Source organism: Myotis daubentonii, chromosome 7 (genome assembly GCF_963259705.1).
Source record: "Myotis daubentonii chromosome 7, mMyoDau2.1, whole genome shotgun sequence".
Classification (NCBI taxonomy): domain Eukaryota; kingdom Metazoa; phylum Chordata; class Mammalia; order Chiroptera; family Vespertilionidae; genus Myotis; species Myotis daubentonii.
In genome coordinates, this window is record NC_081846.1 from 41,279,265 (window position 1) to 41,297,346 (window position 18,082).

Consider the following 18,082-nt stretch of genomic DNA (forward strand, 5'->3'; position numbering starts at 1 on the left):
CTAAGGTCTCTAACTCCCCTTTTCTTGGAGGTTTTCAACGTGGTTAGATTTTTGTTTTAATGAAAGAAAGAAAGGAGGAGGGAGAGGGGGATAAGTGGAAGAGAGGGAGGGAAGAGAGGAAGGACAGGCTGGTTCTGGTAAAGTGGGAGAAAGAATGCATGCTCAATAAATGTTTATAAAATATAAGAAAATGAGGAGCAGCAAGAAAAGTAAAAAAAAAAAAAAAAAAAAAGAAAAGAAAAGATTGGAAAAAGAGCCACAGGAGTCTTATACACCATTTAAAAAGGTAACACACTGGTACAAATATATGAGTCTTTAATTTATTCATATTGCCAATATTGTGTCACCTATTCTTGCTGCAGGTATTCCTGGACCTCCAGAAACATTAGAGATATTTGATGTCTCCCGTGACGGCATGACACTCACTTGGTACCCGCCAGAAGACGATGGTGGCTCCCAAGTGACCGGATACATTGTGGAGCGCAAAGAAGTGAGAGCAGAACGCTGGGTCCGTGTAAATAAAGTACCAGTGACGATGACGCGGTACCGTTCCACTGGCCTTATTGAAGGCTTAGAATATGAACACCGTGTCACGGCCATTAATGTGAGAGGGACTGGAAAACCGGGTCGTCCTTCTAAACCCATCGTTGCCATGGATCCAATTGGTAATACATTTTGTATAATTCACGTTTATTGTGGTATAATTTGATGTAGTAAAATTCACCCTTCCGAAATGTATAAGTCTGTTAAGTTTTGAAAACTATACTGTTGTAGGACCACCATCACAATCAAAATGCAGAACATTTCCATCAGCTCAAAAAATTTGCTTGCATCCCTTTGTCGTCAATCCCCTCCCTGCTCTTGCCCCTACGAGCTTTTGTCAAATAACTTTATAGTCTTCTCTTGAGCCTATTTCCCCCTCTTTAAAATGGGACTCCAGGTAAAAATTTTAAGCAAGTTAATATTTCTGAAAGCACTTTAAAAACTGATGATAAATTTGAGATAGGAATAGTAATTGTAAATCAAGCATATTTAAGACAAAGGAAAAAACAAGCGCTTTTAGTATTTTTTACCTTATAAAATGAATGAAATTTTTACAAAACAAAAAATATTATAATGCTAATAGTCCATGTTTCCACACTCAGTGGATTTGTTAGGTGGCACAGTTGATTTTCAACTTTCAGCAACTTTAACAAGTTTGTTGTTGTGATCTCATTCTTATTCCCAGCTCCTCCAGGAAAGCCACAAAACCCGAGAGTTACTGATACAACCAGGACGTCCGTTTCCCTGGCCTGGAGCCCTCCAGAAGACGAAGGCGGATCTAAAGTCACAGGCTACTTGATTGAAATGCAGAAAGTAGATCAACATGAATGGACCAAATGTAATACCACCCCAACCAAGATTCGGGAATATACTCTAACACACCTACCTCAGGGCGCTGAATACAGATTCCGTATCCTCGCTTGTAACGCTGGTGGACCTGGAGAGCCTGCTGAGGTACCAGGAACAGTCAAAATCACCGAAATGCTTGGTAAGACACACAATCACTTACTTTCTTCTATAATTGCCTTAAGACTAATTTCCCCTCCCCTCCCCACTCCTACACACAAATGATAATTGCAACCTACCTTTTTTTCCAGAACATCCTGATGTTGAACTTGATGAAAGATACCAGGAGGGTCTCTTTGTAAGACAAGGTGGAGTCATCAGACTTACCATTCCAATCAAAGGAAAACCATACCCAATATGTAAATGGACCAAAGAAGGCCAAGATATTAGTAAGCGTGCCATGATTGCAACCTCTGAAACACACACTGAGCTCGTCATCAAAGAAGCAGTCAGGGAGGATTCTGGCTCATATGACCTGGTTCTGGAAAACAAATGTGGCAAGAAGGCTGTTTACATCAAGGTCAAGGTGATAGGAATTCCTAACACTCCAGAAGGGCCACTTGAATATGATGACATACAAGCTCGCTCTGTAAGGGTCAGCTGGAGACCCCCTGCCGATGATGGTGGTGCCGACATCTTGGGCTACATCCTTGAGAGACGAGAAGTGCCTAAAGCCGCCTGGTATACCATTGATTCCAGAGTCCGAGGTACATCTCTGGTGGTAAAAGGCCTCAAAGAAAATGTGGAATACCATTTCCGTGTTTCAGCAGAAAACCAGTTTGGTATCAGCAAACCCTTAAAATCCGAGGAACCAGTCATACCAAAAACACCACTAAGTAAGTGCTCTTCCAACCACAACCTTGTGAAAATTCTTTCGGTACTCTTGTTTTGAAATGAAGCCATCAGCTGACGAGATTTGGCACTATACTCTAACACATGTGTGTTTTCTGCTTATATCCTTAGATCCTCCAGAGCCTCCAAGCAATCCTCCAGAAGTACTCGATGTGACCAAGAGTTCTGTCAGCCTGTCCTGGTCCCGGCCCAAAGACGATGGTGGTTCTCGAGTTACAGGCTACTACATTGAACGCAAGGAGACATCAACTGACAAGTGGGTCAGGCACAATAAGACTCAGATAACGACCACAATGTACACCCTGACGGGGCTCGTTCCTGATGCTGAATATCAGTTCCGAGTCATAGCACAGAATGATGTTGGCCTAAGTGAGACCAGCCCTGCTTCTGAACCAATTATTTGCAAAGATCCATTTGGTAAGGAGAGGTTTTTTTGAAGGGGTTAACATCAAAGGGGCAAGCCATCTTTGGGTTTTTTCTTTTATTTCAGCAGTATAGTTGATTCTCTTTTCAATTGTTTTAAACTATTTCAGATAAGCCAAGCCAACCTGGAGAACTTGAGATTCTTTCCATCTCCAGAGATAGTGTCACTCTACAGTGGGAGAAACCTGAATGTGATGGTGGCAAAGACATCCTTGGATACTGGGTTGAATACCGACAATCTGGAGACAGTGCCTGGAAGAAGAGCAATAAGGACCGCATCAAGGACAGGCAATTCACTATAGGGGGTTTGCTGGAAGCTACTGAATATGAATTCAGGGTTTTTGCTGAGAATGAGACTGGGCTTAGCAGACCTCGAAGAACTGCTATGTCTGTAAAGACGAAACTAACATGTAAGTAGCCATTAGTTCTCTGCCTGTGATTTACAAACTAAGTAACATATTAAGGCTAATTCTTCCTCTAAACTAAGTAGATCTCCAGAAAGCTTTATTGGGGAGCAAATGTATGGAAAGAATCACTCACTTTGGCATATGCACACACAGGGAGTAGTGGGTAGGTTCTATGGGAAGCCATTCCAAGTACAGTGGGGCCTTGACTTACGAGTGTCCCGACTAACGAGTTTTTTGAGATACCAGCTGTCTCTCGGCTGATTTTTTGCTTTGAGTTGATAGAGTAATTTGAGTTAATGAGCTCCTTAACGAGCTCGGTCTCGGAACGAATTAAGCTCGTAAGCCAAGGCCCCACTGTACATAACCCCAGTAGATGTAAGGTGCAGTGAACTAGAACAGGATCGCCCTCGAATGCAATGGGTTGTGTTTTTTTATAGTTCCTAACAAGACCTGAAGGATCAACAAATGTACCCAACTTCAGTCAACCTACGTAAGGGCAAAGATACTACAGATTTATAGAGAGAATTCCTATTTCCCCAAAACTCTATATGCCGTTAATGCCTCCCAATTATAAAGAGAAAAATCACTCTGCATAATAATGTCCTCACTGGATCCCTATTTTCCATATGACCCCAGGAAAATCACTGCAAAGAGTTTTTAAGCATTAGACACATGTAAACCCTGGTGTCTAATAAAGTGTTAGTCAATAACAACAGTTTAAATTCCTGATATACAAGGACAAAGGATTTTAGAATCAGTAGTAACAATATGCATTAATATTATCTTTCATATCCTTCAGCGGGAGAGGCCCCAGGAGTACGCAAAGAAATGGAGGATGTTACCACCAAATTGGGTGAAGCTGCTCAACTCTCATGCCAGATCCTTGGAAGGCCTCTTCCTGACATTAAATGGTACCGATTTGGTAAGGAGCTCGTGCAAAGCCGAAAGTACAAAATGTCTTCAGATGGACGCACACATACTCTGACAGTGATGACAGATGAACAAGAAGATGAAGGCGTTTATACCTGCATAGCTACTAATGAGGTTGGAGAGACGGAAACCAGTAGCAAGCTTCTCCTGCAAGCAACACCACAGTTCCATCCTGGTTACCCACTGAAAGAGAAATACTATGGTGCGGTGGGCTCAACACTTCGACTTCATGTTATGTACATTGGTCGTCCAGTACCTGCCATCACTTGGTTCCATGGCCAGAAACTTCTGCAAAACTCAGAAAACACTGCTATTGAAAACACTGAGCACTACACTCATCTCGTCATGAAGAATGTCCAGCGGAAGACTCATGCTGGGAAATACAGAGTTCAGCTCAGCAATGTTTTCGGAACAGTTGATGCCACCCTTGATGTGGACATACAAGGTATTTTATTTTCATTTTCAGTGTTTTGTGTTTTTGGTTTTTTATTTTTAAAGGGGAAAAGCTCTTGGGAGACACACCACAAAAACCACTACTATTGTATTTTCCCCCAACAGATAAACCAGACAAACCTACAGGACCCATTGTGATTGAAGCTCTATTAAAGAACTCGGTAGTGATCAGCTGGAAGCCACCAGAAGATGACGGAGGCTCCTGGATCACCAATTACGTGGTGGAGAAATGTGAGGCCAAGGAAGGGGCTGAATGGCAATTGGTGTCTTCAGCCATCTCAGTGACAACCTGTAGAATTGTGAACCTCACAGAAAATGCTGGCTACTACTTCCGGGTTTCGGCTCAGAACACTTTTGGCATCAGTAACCCTCTAGAGGTCCCCTCAGTTGTGATCATTAAGAGTCCATTTGGTGAGTACAGCCTCTTGTACAACCGCTACAATCTTCACATGGCAAAATTCTTTACATAAAAATATCTTCACATAAAAGTCTTTGTGACAGAAATAAATTTTGGAAGGAAATAGCAAAAATTCAGGTAAAGCACAAGAACCTTTTATCTCACTTGAACTTTTGCATATTTAAAAGGACAAATACAGGCTTGGCAAAAGTAGGTTTACAGTTGTTTATATGGAAAATAACATAGTAATTAATAAATTATAAGAATAAACTCTGCATACTCACAACTATAAACTTACTTTTGCCCACCCATGTATATACCCTATCCCTTCTTTAAAAAGGAACTTTGTGTTTTGTTAGTTCCTTAGCACAAACTAATCCATTCATTTTTCTGTAATAGCTATTCTTAATAGAACTTTGAATTTATCACATTTTATTTTTTTAATCAGCTTTTAATAAAGCTGCTTGTTTCACCTCATGACTCAAATCCTTTTTGTCTATTTGCTTTAAATAGAAAAGCCAAGTGCTCCTGGAAAGCCAACTATTTCTGCTGTCACGAAAGAGTCTTGTGTTGTGGCTTGGAAGCCACCTGCCAGTGATGGCGGTGCAAAGATCAGAAATTACTACCTTGAGAAGCGTGAGAAGAAGCAGAATAAATGGATTGCGGTGACAACAGAAGAAATTCGAGAAACTGTCTTCTCAGTGCAAAACCTTATTGAAGGTCTTGAATATGAGTTCCGTGTGAAGTGTGAAAACCTAGGTGGGGAAAGCGAATGGAGTGAAATATCAGAACCTGTCACTCCCAAATCTGATGTCCCGATTCAGGCACCACACTTTAAAGAGGAACTAAGAAATCTAAACGTCAGATATCAGAGCAATGCTACTTTGGTCTGCAAAGTGACTGGCCATCCAAAACCTATTGTGAAATGGTACAGACAAGGCAAAGAAATCATTGCAGATGGATTAAAGTACAGGATTCAAGAGTTTAAGGGTGGCTACCATCAGCTCATTATTGCAAGTGTCACGGATGACGATGCCACAGTTTACCAAGTCAGAGCTACCAACCAAGGGGGATCTGTGTCTGGCACTGCCTCCTTGGAAGTGGAAGGTAAAAGCAAATTAGTAAACATAAGTTTGGTGCTAGATGACACTATTAATTGGAGGGGGGTTGTTGCACTTACATAGTGTTAGGTGTTTCTAAATTATATTCTTTTTCCTTTTATTCTGATACAGTCCCGGCTAAGATACACCTGCCTAAAACTCTTGAGGGCATGGGAGCTGTTCATGCTCTCCGAGGTGAGGTGATCAGCATCAAGATCCCTTTCAGCGGCAAACCAGATCCCGTGATCACCTGGCAGAAAGGACAAGATCTCATCGACAATAATGGCCACTACCAAGTTATTGTCACAAGATCTTTCACATCACTTGTTTTCCCCAATGGAGTGGAGAGAAAAGATGCTGGTTTCTATGTGGTCTGTGCTAAAAACAGGTTTGGAATTGATCAGAAGACAGTTGAACTGGATGTGGCTGATGTTCCTGACCCACCCAGAGGAGTCAAAGTTAGTGACGTCTCACGAGATTCTGTCAACTTAACCTGGACTGAGCCAGCTACTGACGGTGGCAGCAAAATCACCAACTACATAATTGAAAAATGTGCAACGACTGCAGAAAGATGGCTCCGTGTAGGACAGGCCCGAGAAACACGTTATACAGTGATCAACTTATTTGGAAAAACAAGTTACCAGTTCCGTGTAATAGCTGAAAATAAATTTGGCCTGAGCAAGCCTTCTGAGCCTTCAGAACCAACCGTAACCAAAGAAGATAAGACCAGAGCTATGAACTATGATGAAGAGGTAGATGAAACCATGGAAGTTTCCATGACTAAAGCATCTCATTCTTCAACCAAGGAACTCTATGAGAAATATATGATTGCTGAAGATCTTGGGCGTGGTCAGTTTGGAATCGTCCACCGTTGTGTTGAAACATCCTCAAAAAAGACATACATGGCTAAATTTGTGAAGGTCAAAGGGACCGATCAGGTTTTGGTAAAGAAGGAAATTTCCATTCTAAATATTGCTAGGCACAGAAACATCTTATACCTCCATGAATCATTTGAAAGCATGGAAGAATTAGTTATGATCTTTGAGTTCATATCAGGACTTGACATATTTGAACGCATTAACACCAGTGCTTTTGAACTTACTGAAAGAGAAATTGTAAGTTATGTTCGCCAGGTCTGTGAAGCTCTTGAGTTCTTACATAGTCAGAGTATTGGACACTTTGACATTAGACCCGAAAATATCATTTACCAAACAAGACGAAGCTCCGTCATTAAAATCATAGAATTTGGTCAAGCCCGTCAGCTGAAGCCAGGGGACAACTTCAGGCTTCTGTTCACTGCCCCTGAGTACTATGCACCTGAAGTCCACCAGCATGATGTTGTCAGCACCGCCACAGACATGTGGTCACTTGGAACACTGGTATATGTGCTGTTGAGTGGTATCAATCCATTCCTGGCTGAAACTAACCAACAGATGATTGAGAACATCAGGAATGCCGAATATACTTTTGATGAGGAGGCATTCAAAGAGATCAGCCTCGAAGCCATGGATTTTGTTGACCGGCTGTTAGTGAAAGAGAGAAAATCTCGCATGACAGCATCTGAAGCGCTCCAGCACCCATGGCTGAAGCAGAAGATAGAAAGAGTCAGTACTAAAGTTATCAGGACATTAAAACACCGGCGGTACTACCACACTCTGATCAAGAAAGACCTCAACATGGTTGTGTCAGCAGCCCGAATCTCCTGTGGTGGTGCAATTCGATCTCAGAAGGGAGTGAGCGTTGCTAAAGTTAAAGTGGCATCCATTGAAATTGGCCCGATTTCTGGGCAGATAATGCATGCAGTTGGCGAAGAAGGAGGATATGTCAAGTATGTCTGCAAAATTGAAAATTATGACCAGTCTACCCAAGTGACCTGGTACTTTGGTGTCAGACAGCTGGAGAACAGTGAGAAATACGAAATCACCTATGAAGATGGAGTGGCTACCATGTACATCAAAGACATTACCAAATTCGACGACGGCACCTACAGATGCAAAGTAGTCAATGACTACGGTGAAGACAGTTCTTATGCAGAGCTGTTTGTTAAAGGTGTGAGAGAAGTTTATGACTATTACTTCCGTAGAACCATGAAGAAAATGAAGCGCAGAACAGATACCATGAGACTCCTGGAAAGGCCACCAGAGTTTACCCTGCCTCTCTTTAACAAGACAGCTTATGTGGGTGAAAACGTCCGATTTGGAGTAACTATTACTGTCCACCCAGAGCCTCGTGTAACATGGTATAAATCAGGTCAGAAAATCAAACCAGGTGATGATGACAAGAAATACACATTCGAGTCTGACAAGGGTCTTTACCAATTAACAATCAACAGTGTAACAACAGATGATGATGCTGAATATGCTATTGTGGCAAGAAACAAATACGGTGAAGACAGCTGTAAAGCAAAACTGACTGTAACCCCACACCCACCTCCAGCAGATACAACCTTAAGACCCATGTTCAAAAGGCTACTGGCAAATGCAGAATGCCAAGAAGGCCAGAGTGTCAGCTTTGAGATCAGAGTTTCTGGCATCCCCCCGCCAACATTAAAATGGGAGAAAGATGGTCAGCCACTGTCCCTTGGGCCTACCATTGAAATTATCCACGAAGGCTTGGATTATTATGCTTTGCACATCCGGGATACTTTGCCTGAAGACACCGGTTATTATAGGGTCACAGCCACAAACACAGCTGGATCCACCAGCTGCCAGGCTCACTTACAAGTGGAGCGCTTGAGGTACGTCAAACAAGAATTCAAGAGTAAAGAGGAGCGTGAAAGACACGTACAGAAGCAAATCGACAAGACAATAAGAATGGCTGAAATTCTTTCTGGAACGGAATCTGTGCCACTGACACAGGTAGCCCAAGAGGCTCTGAGAGAAGCTGCCATCCTCTACAAACCAGCTGTAAGCACCAAGACCGTAAAGGGGGAATTCCGACTTGAGACCGAAGAAAAGAAAGAGGAGAGAAAACTCCGTATGCCCTATGAAGTACCAGAGCCACGCAAGCACAAGCGGACCGTCATAGAAGAAGATCAACGCATTAAACAGTTTGTGCCTATGTCTGACATGAAATGGTACAAAAAGATACGTGATCAATTTGAAATGCCAGGGAAAATTGACAGAATTGTACAGAAAAGACAAAAGCGCATCCGCCTTTCAAGATGGGAACAGTTCTATGTGACGCCTCTTCCACGCTTTACGGATCAATACAAACCCAGATGGCGCATTCCCAAATTGACCCAAGATGACCTTGAAATAGTGAGGCCAGCCCGCCGGCGTACACCTTCTCCTGACTACGCCTTCTACTACAGACCTAGAAGACGTTCCCTTGGTGACATCTCAGATGAAGAATTACTCCTTCCCATTGATGACTACTTGGCAATGAAAAGAACGGAGGAAGAGAGGCTGCGTCTTGAAGAGGAGCTTGAATTAGGTTTTTCAGCTTCACCCCCAAGCCGGAGCCCTCCACGTTTTGAGCTTTCCAGTCTGCGTTACTCTTCCCCACAGGCTCATATCAAGGTGGAGGAAACAAGAAAAGACTTCAGATACTCAACCTATCACATCCCAACCAAGGCTGACACTAGTACAAGTTATGCAGAACTGCGGGAACGGCACGCCCAGGCCTCCTACAGGCAGCCCAAACAACGGCAGCGAATCATGGCTGAGAAGGAGGACGAAGAGTTGCTTCGTCCAGTTACAACCACTCATCGTCTCTCAGAATACAAAAGCGAGCTTGACCACATGTCAAAGGAACAAAAGTCTAGAAAGAAATCAAAGCAACAGAGAAGAGTGACAGAAATCACAGAAATTGAGGAAGAATATGAAATCACAAAACGTGCTCAAAGAGAGTCTTCCTCATCTGTGTCTAGACTTCTGAGACGACGGCGCTCCCTGTCTCCAACTTATATTGAGTTAATGAGGCCGGTGTCTGAACTGATCCGATCACATCCACAACCATCTGAGGAATACGAAGATGACACAGAGAGAAGGTCTCCCACTCCAGAGAGAACTCGCCCACGTTCCCCCAGCCCCGTCTCTAGTGAGAGATCACTCTCAAGATTTGAGAGGTCGGCAAGATTTGATATCTTTTCCAGGTATGAGTCCATGAAGGCCGCTTTAAAGACTCAGAAGACATCAGAAAGGAAGTATGAAGTTTTGAGTCAGCAGCCTTTTACACTGGACCATGCCCCTCGGATCACGCTGAGAATGCGCTCCCACAGGGTACCCTGTGGCCAGAATACCCGGTTTATCCTAAACGTCCAGTCTAAGCCAACTGCTGAGGTTAAATGGTACCATAATGGTGTAGAACTCCAAGAGAGCAGTAAGATTCATTACACCAACATGAGTGGGGTCCTGACCCTGGAAATTCTAGACTGTCATATTGATGACAGCGGAACATATCGCGCCGTGTGCACCAACTACAAAGGTGAAGCTTCTGACTACGCGACCTTGGATGTAACAGGAGGGGATTATACCACCTACGCTTCCCGGCGCAGAGATGAGGACGTCCCCCGGTCCCTTTTCCCTGACCTGACCAAAACAGAGGCATATGCGGTCTCATCGTTCAAGAGAACATCTGAGATGGAAGCCTCTTCTTCAGTCAGGGAAATGAAGTCGCAGATGACAGAGACAAGGGAAAGTCTCTCATCATATGAACACCACGCATCTGCAGAAATGAAAAGGGCTGCAGTAGAAGAAAAGTCGCTGGAAGAAAAGTCCACACACAGAAAGATCAAGTCCACTTTGGAAGCAAGAATCCTAACCAAGCCAAGGTCCATAACTGTCTCTGAGGGAGAGTCCGCAAGGTTTTCTTGCGACACCGATGGTGAGCCGGTACCAACGGTGACCTGGCTGCGTGGAGGACAAGTGATCGGTACTTCCACCCGCCACCAAGTGACCACCACAAAATACAAGTCCACCTTTGAGATCTCTTCAGTCCAGGCTTCTGACGAGGGCAACTACAGCGTGGTGGTAGAAAACAGTGAAGGGAGGCAAGAAGCACAGTTCACTCTGACTATTCAGAAGTCCAGAGTTACTGAAAAGGCTGTGACTTCACCACCGAAGGTCAAATCCCCAGAGCCTCAGGTGAAATCCCCAGAAGGAGTTAAGTCTCCAAAACGAGTGAAATCCCCAGAACTGGTAACTTCTCCCCCAAAAGCCGTATCACCCACAGAGAAAAAACCCACAGCAACAGAGAAAGTTGGGCAGCTACCAGTCTCTGCCCCACCCAAGATATCTCAGTCCCTGAAAGCAGAAGCTGTTAAAGACATCGCAAAGCTGACCTGTGCAGTTGAAAGTAGTGTATTATGTGCAAAAGAGGTCGCCTGGTATAAAGATGGCAAGAAACTGAAGGAAGATGGGCATTTCCAGTTTCATTATTCAGCAGATGGTACCTATGAGCTCAAAATCCATAACCTCACTGAATCTGATTGTGGAGAATACGTTTGTGAAATTTCTGGGGAAGGTGGAACTTCCAAAACTAACTTACAATTCATGGGACAAGCCTTTAAGAGCATCCATGAGCAGGTGTCGAGCGTGTTGGAAACTAAGAAATCAGCTCACAAAACTGCCGAGTCAACAGAAACCAAGGTATCAGCTCAGAAAACTGCCGAGTCAACAGAAACCAAGGTATCAGCTCAGAAAACTGCTGAGTCAACAGAAACCAAGGTATCAGCTCAGAAAACTGCTGAGTCAACAGAAACCAAGGTATCAGCCCAGAAAACTGCTGAGTCAACAGAAGCCAAGGTATCAGCCCAGAAAACTGCTGAGTCAACAGAAGCCAAGGTATCAGCCCAGAAAACTGCTGAGTCAACAGAAGCCAAGGTATCAGCCCAGAAAACTGCTGAGTCAACAGAAGCCAAAGTATCAGTTCAGAAAACTGCTGAGTCAACAGAAACCAAGAAAACGGAAACAAAAGCTCCAGAGCCAATATCCTCAAAACCAGTAATTGTTACTGGGCTGCAGGATACAACTGTCTCTTCAGACAGCATCGCTAAATTTTCCATTAAAGTTACTGGAGAACCCCAGCCGACTGTCATCTGGACAAAGGATGGAAAGGTAACCAGTTCTTAACTGTTCTTAATTTTATCTTCTAAATAACTAACCTTTTCCCCATCCCCCAGATAAAGTTGAAAATTAAATCACTTTTTAAAACTCAAACCACTTGCATTCTACAGGCTATTACACAGGGAGGTAAATATAAACTCTCTGAAGACAAAGGAGGATTCTTCTTAGAAATTCTTAAGACTGACACTTCTGACAGTGGGCTTTACACTTGTACAGTAACAAACTCAGCTGGATCTGTGTCCTCGAGCTGCAAATTAACCATAAAAGGTAGGTTGGCTTTTGTTCTTACCAACATTTCCCAGAAAACAATATTAAAGTAACATTTCTAAACACTTCCTTATACACACCCACCCACCCATGAGAAAGTATTGAAACTGTTTTTCCAATTCCAGAATACCATTTGTACACAAATGTAGAAATACACATATTTGAAGTTAGCATATACCTTTATATTCACACAAAAAGTACATATTAAGCCCTGGCCAGGGTGGCACAGGTGGGTGTTGGTCGTGCCATGCACCAAAATGTTGCTGGTTTGATTCCCAGTTGAGGCACAGGCCCGGGTTGGGGGCTAATCCCTGGTAGGGGACGTGCAGGAGGCAGCTGATTGATGTCTTGCTCTCAATTTGATGTTTTTTCTCTTTCTCTCCCTCTGCCTTCCTCTCTCTCTCAAAATCAATAAAAATATTAATTTATAAAAGTACATATGAAGTAACTAACTGTGTGTGGTATTATATAAGATTCCATAGGGCCAGCCCCTGCCCCCAGACATGTTTAAGAAGGAAGTCAAGTGAATATACAAAATGGTACTTCTTCCCTAAACCTTCACTTTTGCTAAGTTAATGAAAGAGCTACATCAGTTTTCCTCATTAAAATTAGATTGGTGTCATCTCAGTCATCTAAAACATAATTCATTTTTTTATTCATCAAAACACACACATCTCCCAAATTCTTTGGCTATTCTTTGCAAGATGTTTTTCCCCTTAAGTCATAAAAATCATCTTCAGCTTAGTTTCAAGAATCATTACACTGATTTCAGAAGTCAAGCATGGCAGTTTTCCATTACTGGCACTGAGAGAGAATTAGGCATTACCTACACTGCACACAGAAGTCAGCCTCTGTTTCCTTTGTGATCCTTCACTTGCAGAATGTACAGGAGTAAAGGGTGGGGCCTCTTTCCAATTAAGTTTGCCTTACAGAGTTTTCTTTTTTAGCCGTAAAAGACACTGAGACACAGAAAGTATCTACACAAAAGACTTCTGAAATTACATCCCAGAAGGCCGTTGTCCAAGAGGAAATTTCCCAGAAAGCCTTAATCTCTGAAGAAATCAAGAAGTCAGAGGTGAAATCTCAAGAAAAGTTAGCCCTCATGGAGGAAGCTTCAAAGGTCACAATTTCTGAAAAAGTCAAGAAGTCAGAAGCCGCCTCCCTGGAAAAATCCATTGTCCATGAAGAAGTCACCAAAGCTTCCCAGGCAATGGAAGAAATCAGCACTCACGTTGAAATTAAAGCCTTTTCTAGTCAGATGAGCATAACTGATGGTCAGAAAGTGACTTTAAAAGCCAACATTGCTGGTGCCACTGATGTGAAATGGGTGCTAAATGGAGTAGAGCTCACTAACTCCGAGGAGTACAGATACGGCGTCTCGGGCAGTGATCAGACCCTAACCATCAAGAAGGCCAGTCACAAACACCAAGGAATCCTCACCTGCATTGGCAAAACCAGTCAGGGAATCGTCAAGTGTCAGTACGACTTGAGCCTGAGCGAAGAGCTCTCAGACGCTCCGGCCTTCATCTCACAGCCCAGATCTCAAAATGTTAACGAAGGACAAAGCGTTCTCTTTTCTTGTGAAATCAGTGGTGAGCCCTCTCCTGAAATCGAATGGTTTAAAAACAACCTGCCGGTAAGTTTAATTATGAATGTATTCGTGAAGAAAATTGTAAACACTACATGTACTCCTGCAGAGGGCAAAGGAACACTTTTTTTTTTCTTCTCTTTAGGTTTCTGTTTCTTCAAATATCAGCGTAAGTCGCTCCAGAAATGTATATTCTCTTGAAATCCGAAATGCGTCAGTAAGTGACAGTGGGAAGTACACCATTAAGGCCAAAAATTTCCGTGGCCAATGTTCAGCTACTGCTTCCTTAACGGTCCTTCGTAAGTATATCTTTGCCATTTTCTTTATCTGTTTAAGGCCTTTATGTGTTTAAAAAAAAAATTTCTTTTGCCTTTGTTTTCTGATCACAGCAGACTCGGGAGCCTCATTAAATTGCGTAGGTAAGAGGCACAGGCCTCCTGTGTGGATTCATTCTTACGATCAGTTTCTTTACAGCTCAACAGACACTTCCAAGGCAAAGCTACTGACTGCCCTGTTCCATTTCTTTTCAGAATGCGCAATCTATAAATTATTTTCTATATGACTAATCATTTTTCTCCCAGTGATTCTAGTCCCTGCATGTAATGTGATGATAGAAACATGAGGATTCATTTCTTGGAGACACTGGGCTAGCTTTTTGACAAATGTATGTATGTATGTATGTATGTATGTATGTGTGTATGTATGTATTTGCTTAAGCTTCCACAGCAAATTGTTTGGGTTACGTTTCTGTGTATGGTGTTTAAGTTTGCCATTTCTGTAAGTCAGTGTCAGATGTCACAACTTACCCAGATGTCATTGATGTTCACCGTATCTGCTATGGTCCACAGCTCTAGTGGAAGAACCTCCCAGAGAGGTAGTATTGAAGACAAGTGATGACACGAGCTTGCAAGGAAGCTTCTCGTCTCAGTCCGTCCAAATGTCCGCGTCTAAGCAGGAGGCCTCCTTCAGCAGTTTCAGCAGCAGCAGTGCTAGCAGCATGACTGAAATGAAATTTGCAAGCATGTCTGCCCAAAGCATGTCCTCCATGCAAGAGTCCTTTGTAGGAATGAGTTCCAGCAGTTTTATGGGACAATCTAGTATGACACAACTGGCGAGCTCGAGTAGTAAAATGCTTAAAGCAGGCATAAGAGGTGAGCAATAAAATTACTGGTAGAGGTTGACAAGCCTAGTAGCACTATATAGTCTTTAGTTCATACAATTCAGTAGAAAGCACATGGAAATTTTTTTTCTGTGATTCTAACATGTTTTTGTTGTTGCTGTTCCATAAAGGAATTCCACCTAAAATTGAAGCTCTTCCCTCTGACATCAGCATTGATGAGGGCAAAGTTCTAACAGTAGCCTGTGCTTTTACTGGTGAGCCTACCCCAGAAATAACATGGTCGTGTGGTGGAAGAGAAATCCAAAATGAAGACCAGGGGAGATTCCACATTGAAAACACAGAGGACCTGACCACTCTGATCATCATGGACGTACAGAAACAAGACGGTGGACTTTATACCCTGAGCTTAGGGAATGAATTTGGATGTGACTCCGCTACTGTGAATATAAATATTCGATCCATTTAAGAGGGCCTGCGCTCTCATCCTCCTCCTTAACCTTTCACAAATGATTCACATGGACTAATCTTTCTGATCTGTAAATATTAAGAAAAAAAGTAGTTTTGTATCAACCTAAATGAGTCCAAGTTCAAAATATGCATTTCAACCTTTTCTATTTGTTGACCTAAGAATATTATGCATTTTCTAGTGACATGTACATACTGTATATAGCCGGATTAACGGTTATAAAGTTTTGTACCATTATTTTATGACATTTTACAATGTAATTTCTGAAACTAACCGTTGGTAGGAGAAAGTTTCTTATGGAACGAATACCCTGCTCAACACTTAATCTTTGTGCCTCAACATAACGTTGATGTCTAAGTATGCCTCAGTGGGTTGAGAAATTCCCCATTGAAGATGTCTTATCCACCTAAAAGATAATGCTGTGCACATCACCTGGCATGTGCACCAATACCTACTGAATCAGAAATGTAAGGCATTGGTGATGTTTGCATTTACCCTCCTGTAAGCAACACTTTAACGTCTTACATTTTCTCTGATGATGTCACACTCAGAATTATCATGACCTAAATATTACCAGAGCAAAGTGCAACGGCCAGCACTTTGTTCGCTCATTTTACACTGTCTCTGACCATAGAGAGTGCCTGGGTAGCTTGGAAAAGTAACATCGCCTGGCCATCCCCTCATTTAACCAAGCTATTCAGGTATTCCTATGCCTGAGCAGTGCCAACTCTTGGAGGTCCCGGGGTGCAGCCAATGCCTTCGTGTGGTAGCTCTAAATTTAAATTACCCTGAGAAACTGGGGCAACTAAGCAATGAGCCACAGCACAAAGATAACAACAAGAACAAAAACAAGGCTGTCGTTAAACTAAAAACAACACTACTAATTGCCCCAAATGTCGATCTGATGTAGTTCTTTTCATGCACGTATAAATTCGATTGTTAGTTATAATTGTTGGACCTCCTGGAGATAGTAACAACAAAATAAAAGCAAGCTATCTGCACCTCAAAACATGTGGTTGGTTGTTTTCTGTGAAATTCTGGGGTTGGGGGAGGTAAGTGCCTTTTATCAAATAAAGCAACTCAAGTTCAAAATAGCCCCAGGTTCATAAGTTCATTAAAGCAAATATTTAAATTATCGTGCTGAATATATTCAATAATTTTTAAAGCATAGATATGATTTTTGTGGATAATTTTATCCTCAAAAATTAACAAAACTCCCTGAAAAATTGTGTATGTTCCCTCACGTCCCATGTGGTTCAGGGTTCAGGATCTGGAAGAGGGGCCGCACGCAAATGAAAGAGATGAGACAAGGGATAAAAATTTGGAAATTGGGGGGCCAGGCGAGAGCCCATCTTAAGAGGATGGGCTCCGCTTGTGCTCAGGCCTCACCATCCTTTTATTTAGTTTGGGATACACCCATAGCCCTTAGGCAGGCAAGTTACAGTAACAGACAGACTATCTTATCAATAAGGATTTACATGACTATCTGGTGGGGAAGTTGCTTCAGCTACCATTGTCTCCACTAAACAGTGGGTGCATAGCTCTGACCTTTGCCAGGACTTCAAGGGTCACCAGGATTCTGGGCTCCTTGTCCACACCTCTCTGCTAGAGAAAACAATAGGCAGCTTCACACAAAAAATAATAGATAAAATCTTCTAAACTTATCAAGAAAATTATTTTTATGGGAACGGAATCAACTAAATCTATCAAAGATATTAAACAGCTACCATATTTTGTGCTAGACACCACAGCAAACACACAGATAAGATGATACTAACCTTGTCCCTCAAGGAGTGTAGTGAAGAGAAAATGACAACTTCAAGGAAAATGATTAATTGTGCATCTGACACTGACTATTGCAGCTCTGAATTGAGATAAAACAAATGAAAGCCCTCAAAGCTAAAGAACTGGTTTTAAATGCTATAGTACCGTGCTTTTTAAAACAATTGATCTATACTTGGTAATAAAGTATCTAGTGCCCAAAATATCTGTATTTATCCACTTCAATTAGATCATTGTCATTGTAAACCTTTGAAGTTGATTCCTTGCCCAAATTACCTAATTAGCACAAGTCACAAATGTAGATACAAGCACAATTACTTCTAAACTTAAGTACAAGTGGCCAAAGCTGAAGCCTGAAGCAAACATACTGTCAATTTTTATTCTCCAAAAGAAGATCTTGGGTCGTCATTAATTTACTCAGCGAGTACTGTCTTAAGTCAGTCAGAGTCCCCAAAAGCAGAGCCCAGAGCAGGGACTCTTGTATAAGGAATGTGTGAGGCGCTGCTACCAGGAAAAGGGGAGTGAGGGAGGCGGGGCAGAGGAGACCGGGACGTCTCGGGACGTCTCGCAGCAGCCTCAGCCCATCCCACAGGGAGTCTAGAACTCTAGATGATACCAGAGCTAGTTCTGTTTAGGAACGGGGGAGGGAGAGTTGCCTCATTGGAGCCCCTTATCTGCCAGGTGGCGGCTACAGGCTGTGTGCTGGGGTGGGGGGTGGGGTGGGGTGATAACCTTCCAGCTGAGGGGGCCTTTGGCCAGAGCGATCTCTGCAGGTTGGGGCACTGAGCAGACAGTTCTCCAGAAACAGGGTCGGGTGCACACACATAAGCTGGGGGAATC

The 18,082-nt window shown here is 42.7% G+C and overlaps 1 protein-coding gene across 1 annotated transcript in view; it reads left to right on the forward strand.

The window, feature by feature from the left end:
- TTN (titin) overlaps positions 1 to 16,469 on the forward strand; it is a 280,823-nt gene extending 264,354 nt beyond the window's left edge. The window contains exons 300-313 of the mRNA XM_059703948.1: positions 363 to 665; positions 1,229 to 1,531; positions 1,641 to 2,225; positions 2,353 to 2,658; positions 2,775 to 3,074; positions 3,871 to 4,446; positions 4,560 to 4,865; positions 5,365 to 5,958; positions 6,084 to 12,010; positions 12,130 to 12,286; positions 13,234 to 13,922; positions 14,020 to 14,173; positions 14,723 to 15,025; positions 15,165 to 16,469. Coding sequence (XP_059559931.1) covers positions 363 to 665; positions 1,229 to 1,531; positions 1,641 to 2,225; positions 2,353 to 2,658; positions 2,775 to 3,074; positions 3,871 to 4,446; positions 4,560 to 4,865; positions 5,365 to 5,958; positions 6,084 to 12,010; positions 12,130 to 12,286; positions 13,234 to 13,922; positions 14,020 to 14,173; positions 14,723 to 15,025; positions 15,165 to 15,460 — 10,799 coding nt within the window. The 3' untranslated portion in view covers positions 15,461 to 16,469. The remainder of the gene's footprint in view (positions 1 to 362; positions 666 to 1,228; positions 1,532 to 1,640; positions 2,226 to 2,352; positions 2,659 to 2,774; positions 3,075 to 3,870; positions 4,447 to 4,559; positions 4,866 to 5,364; positions 5,959 to 6,083; positions 12,011 to 12,129; positions 12,287 to 13,233; positions 13,923 to 14,019; positions 14,174 to 14,722; positions 15,026 to 15,164) is intronic.
- Positions 16,470 to 18,082: the final 1,613 nt, after the last annotated feature.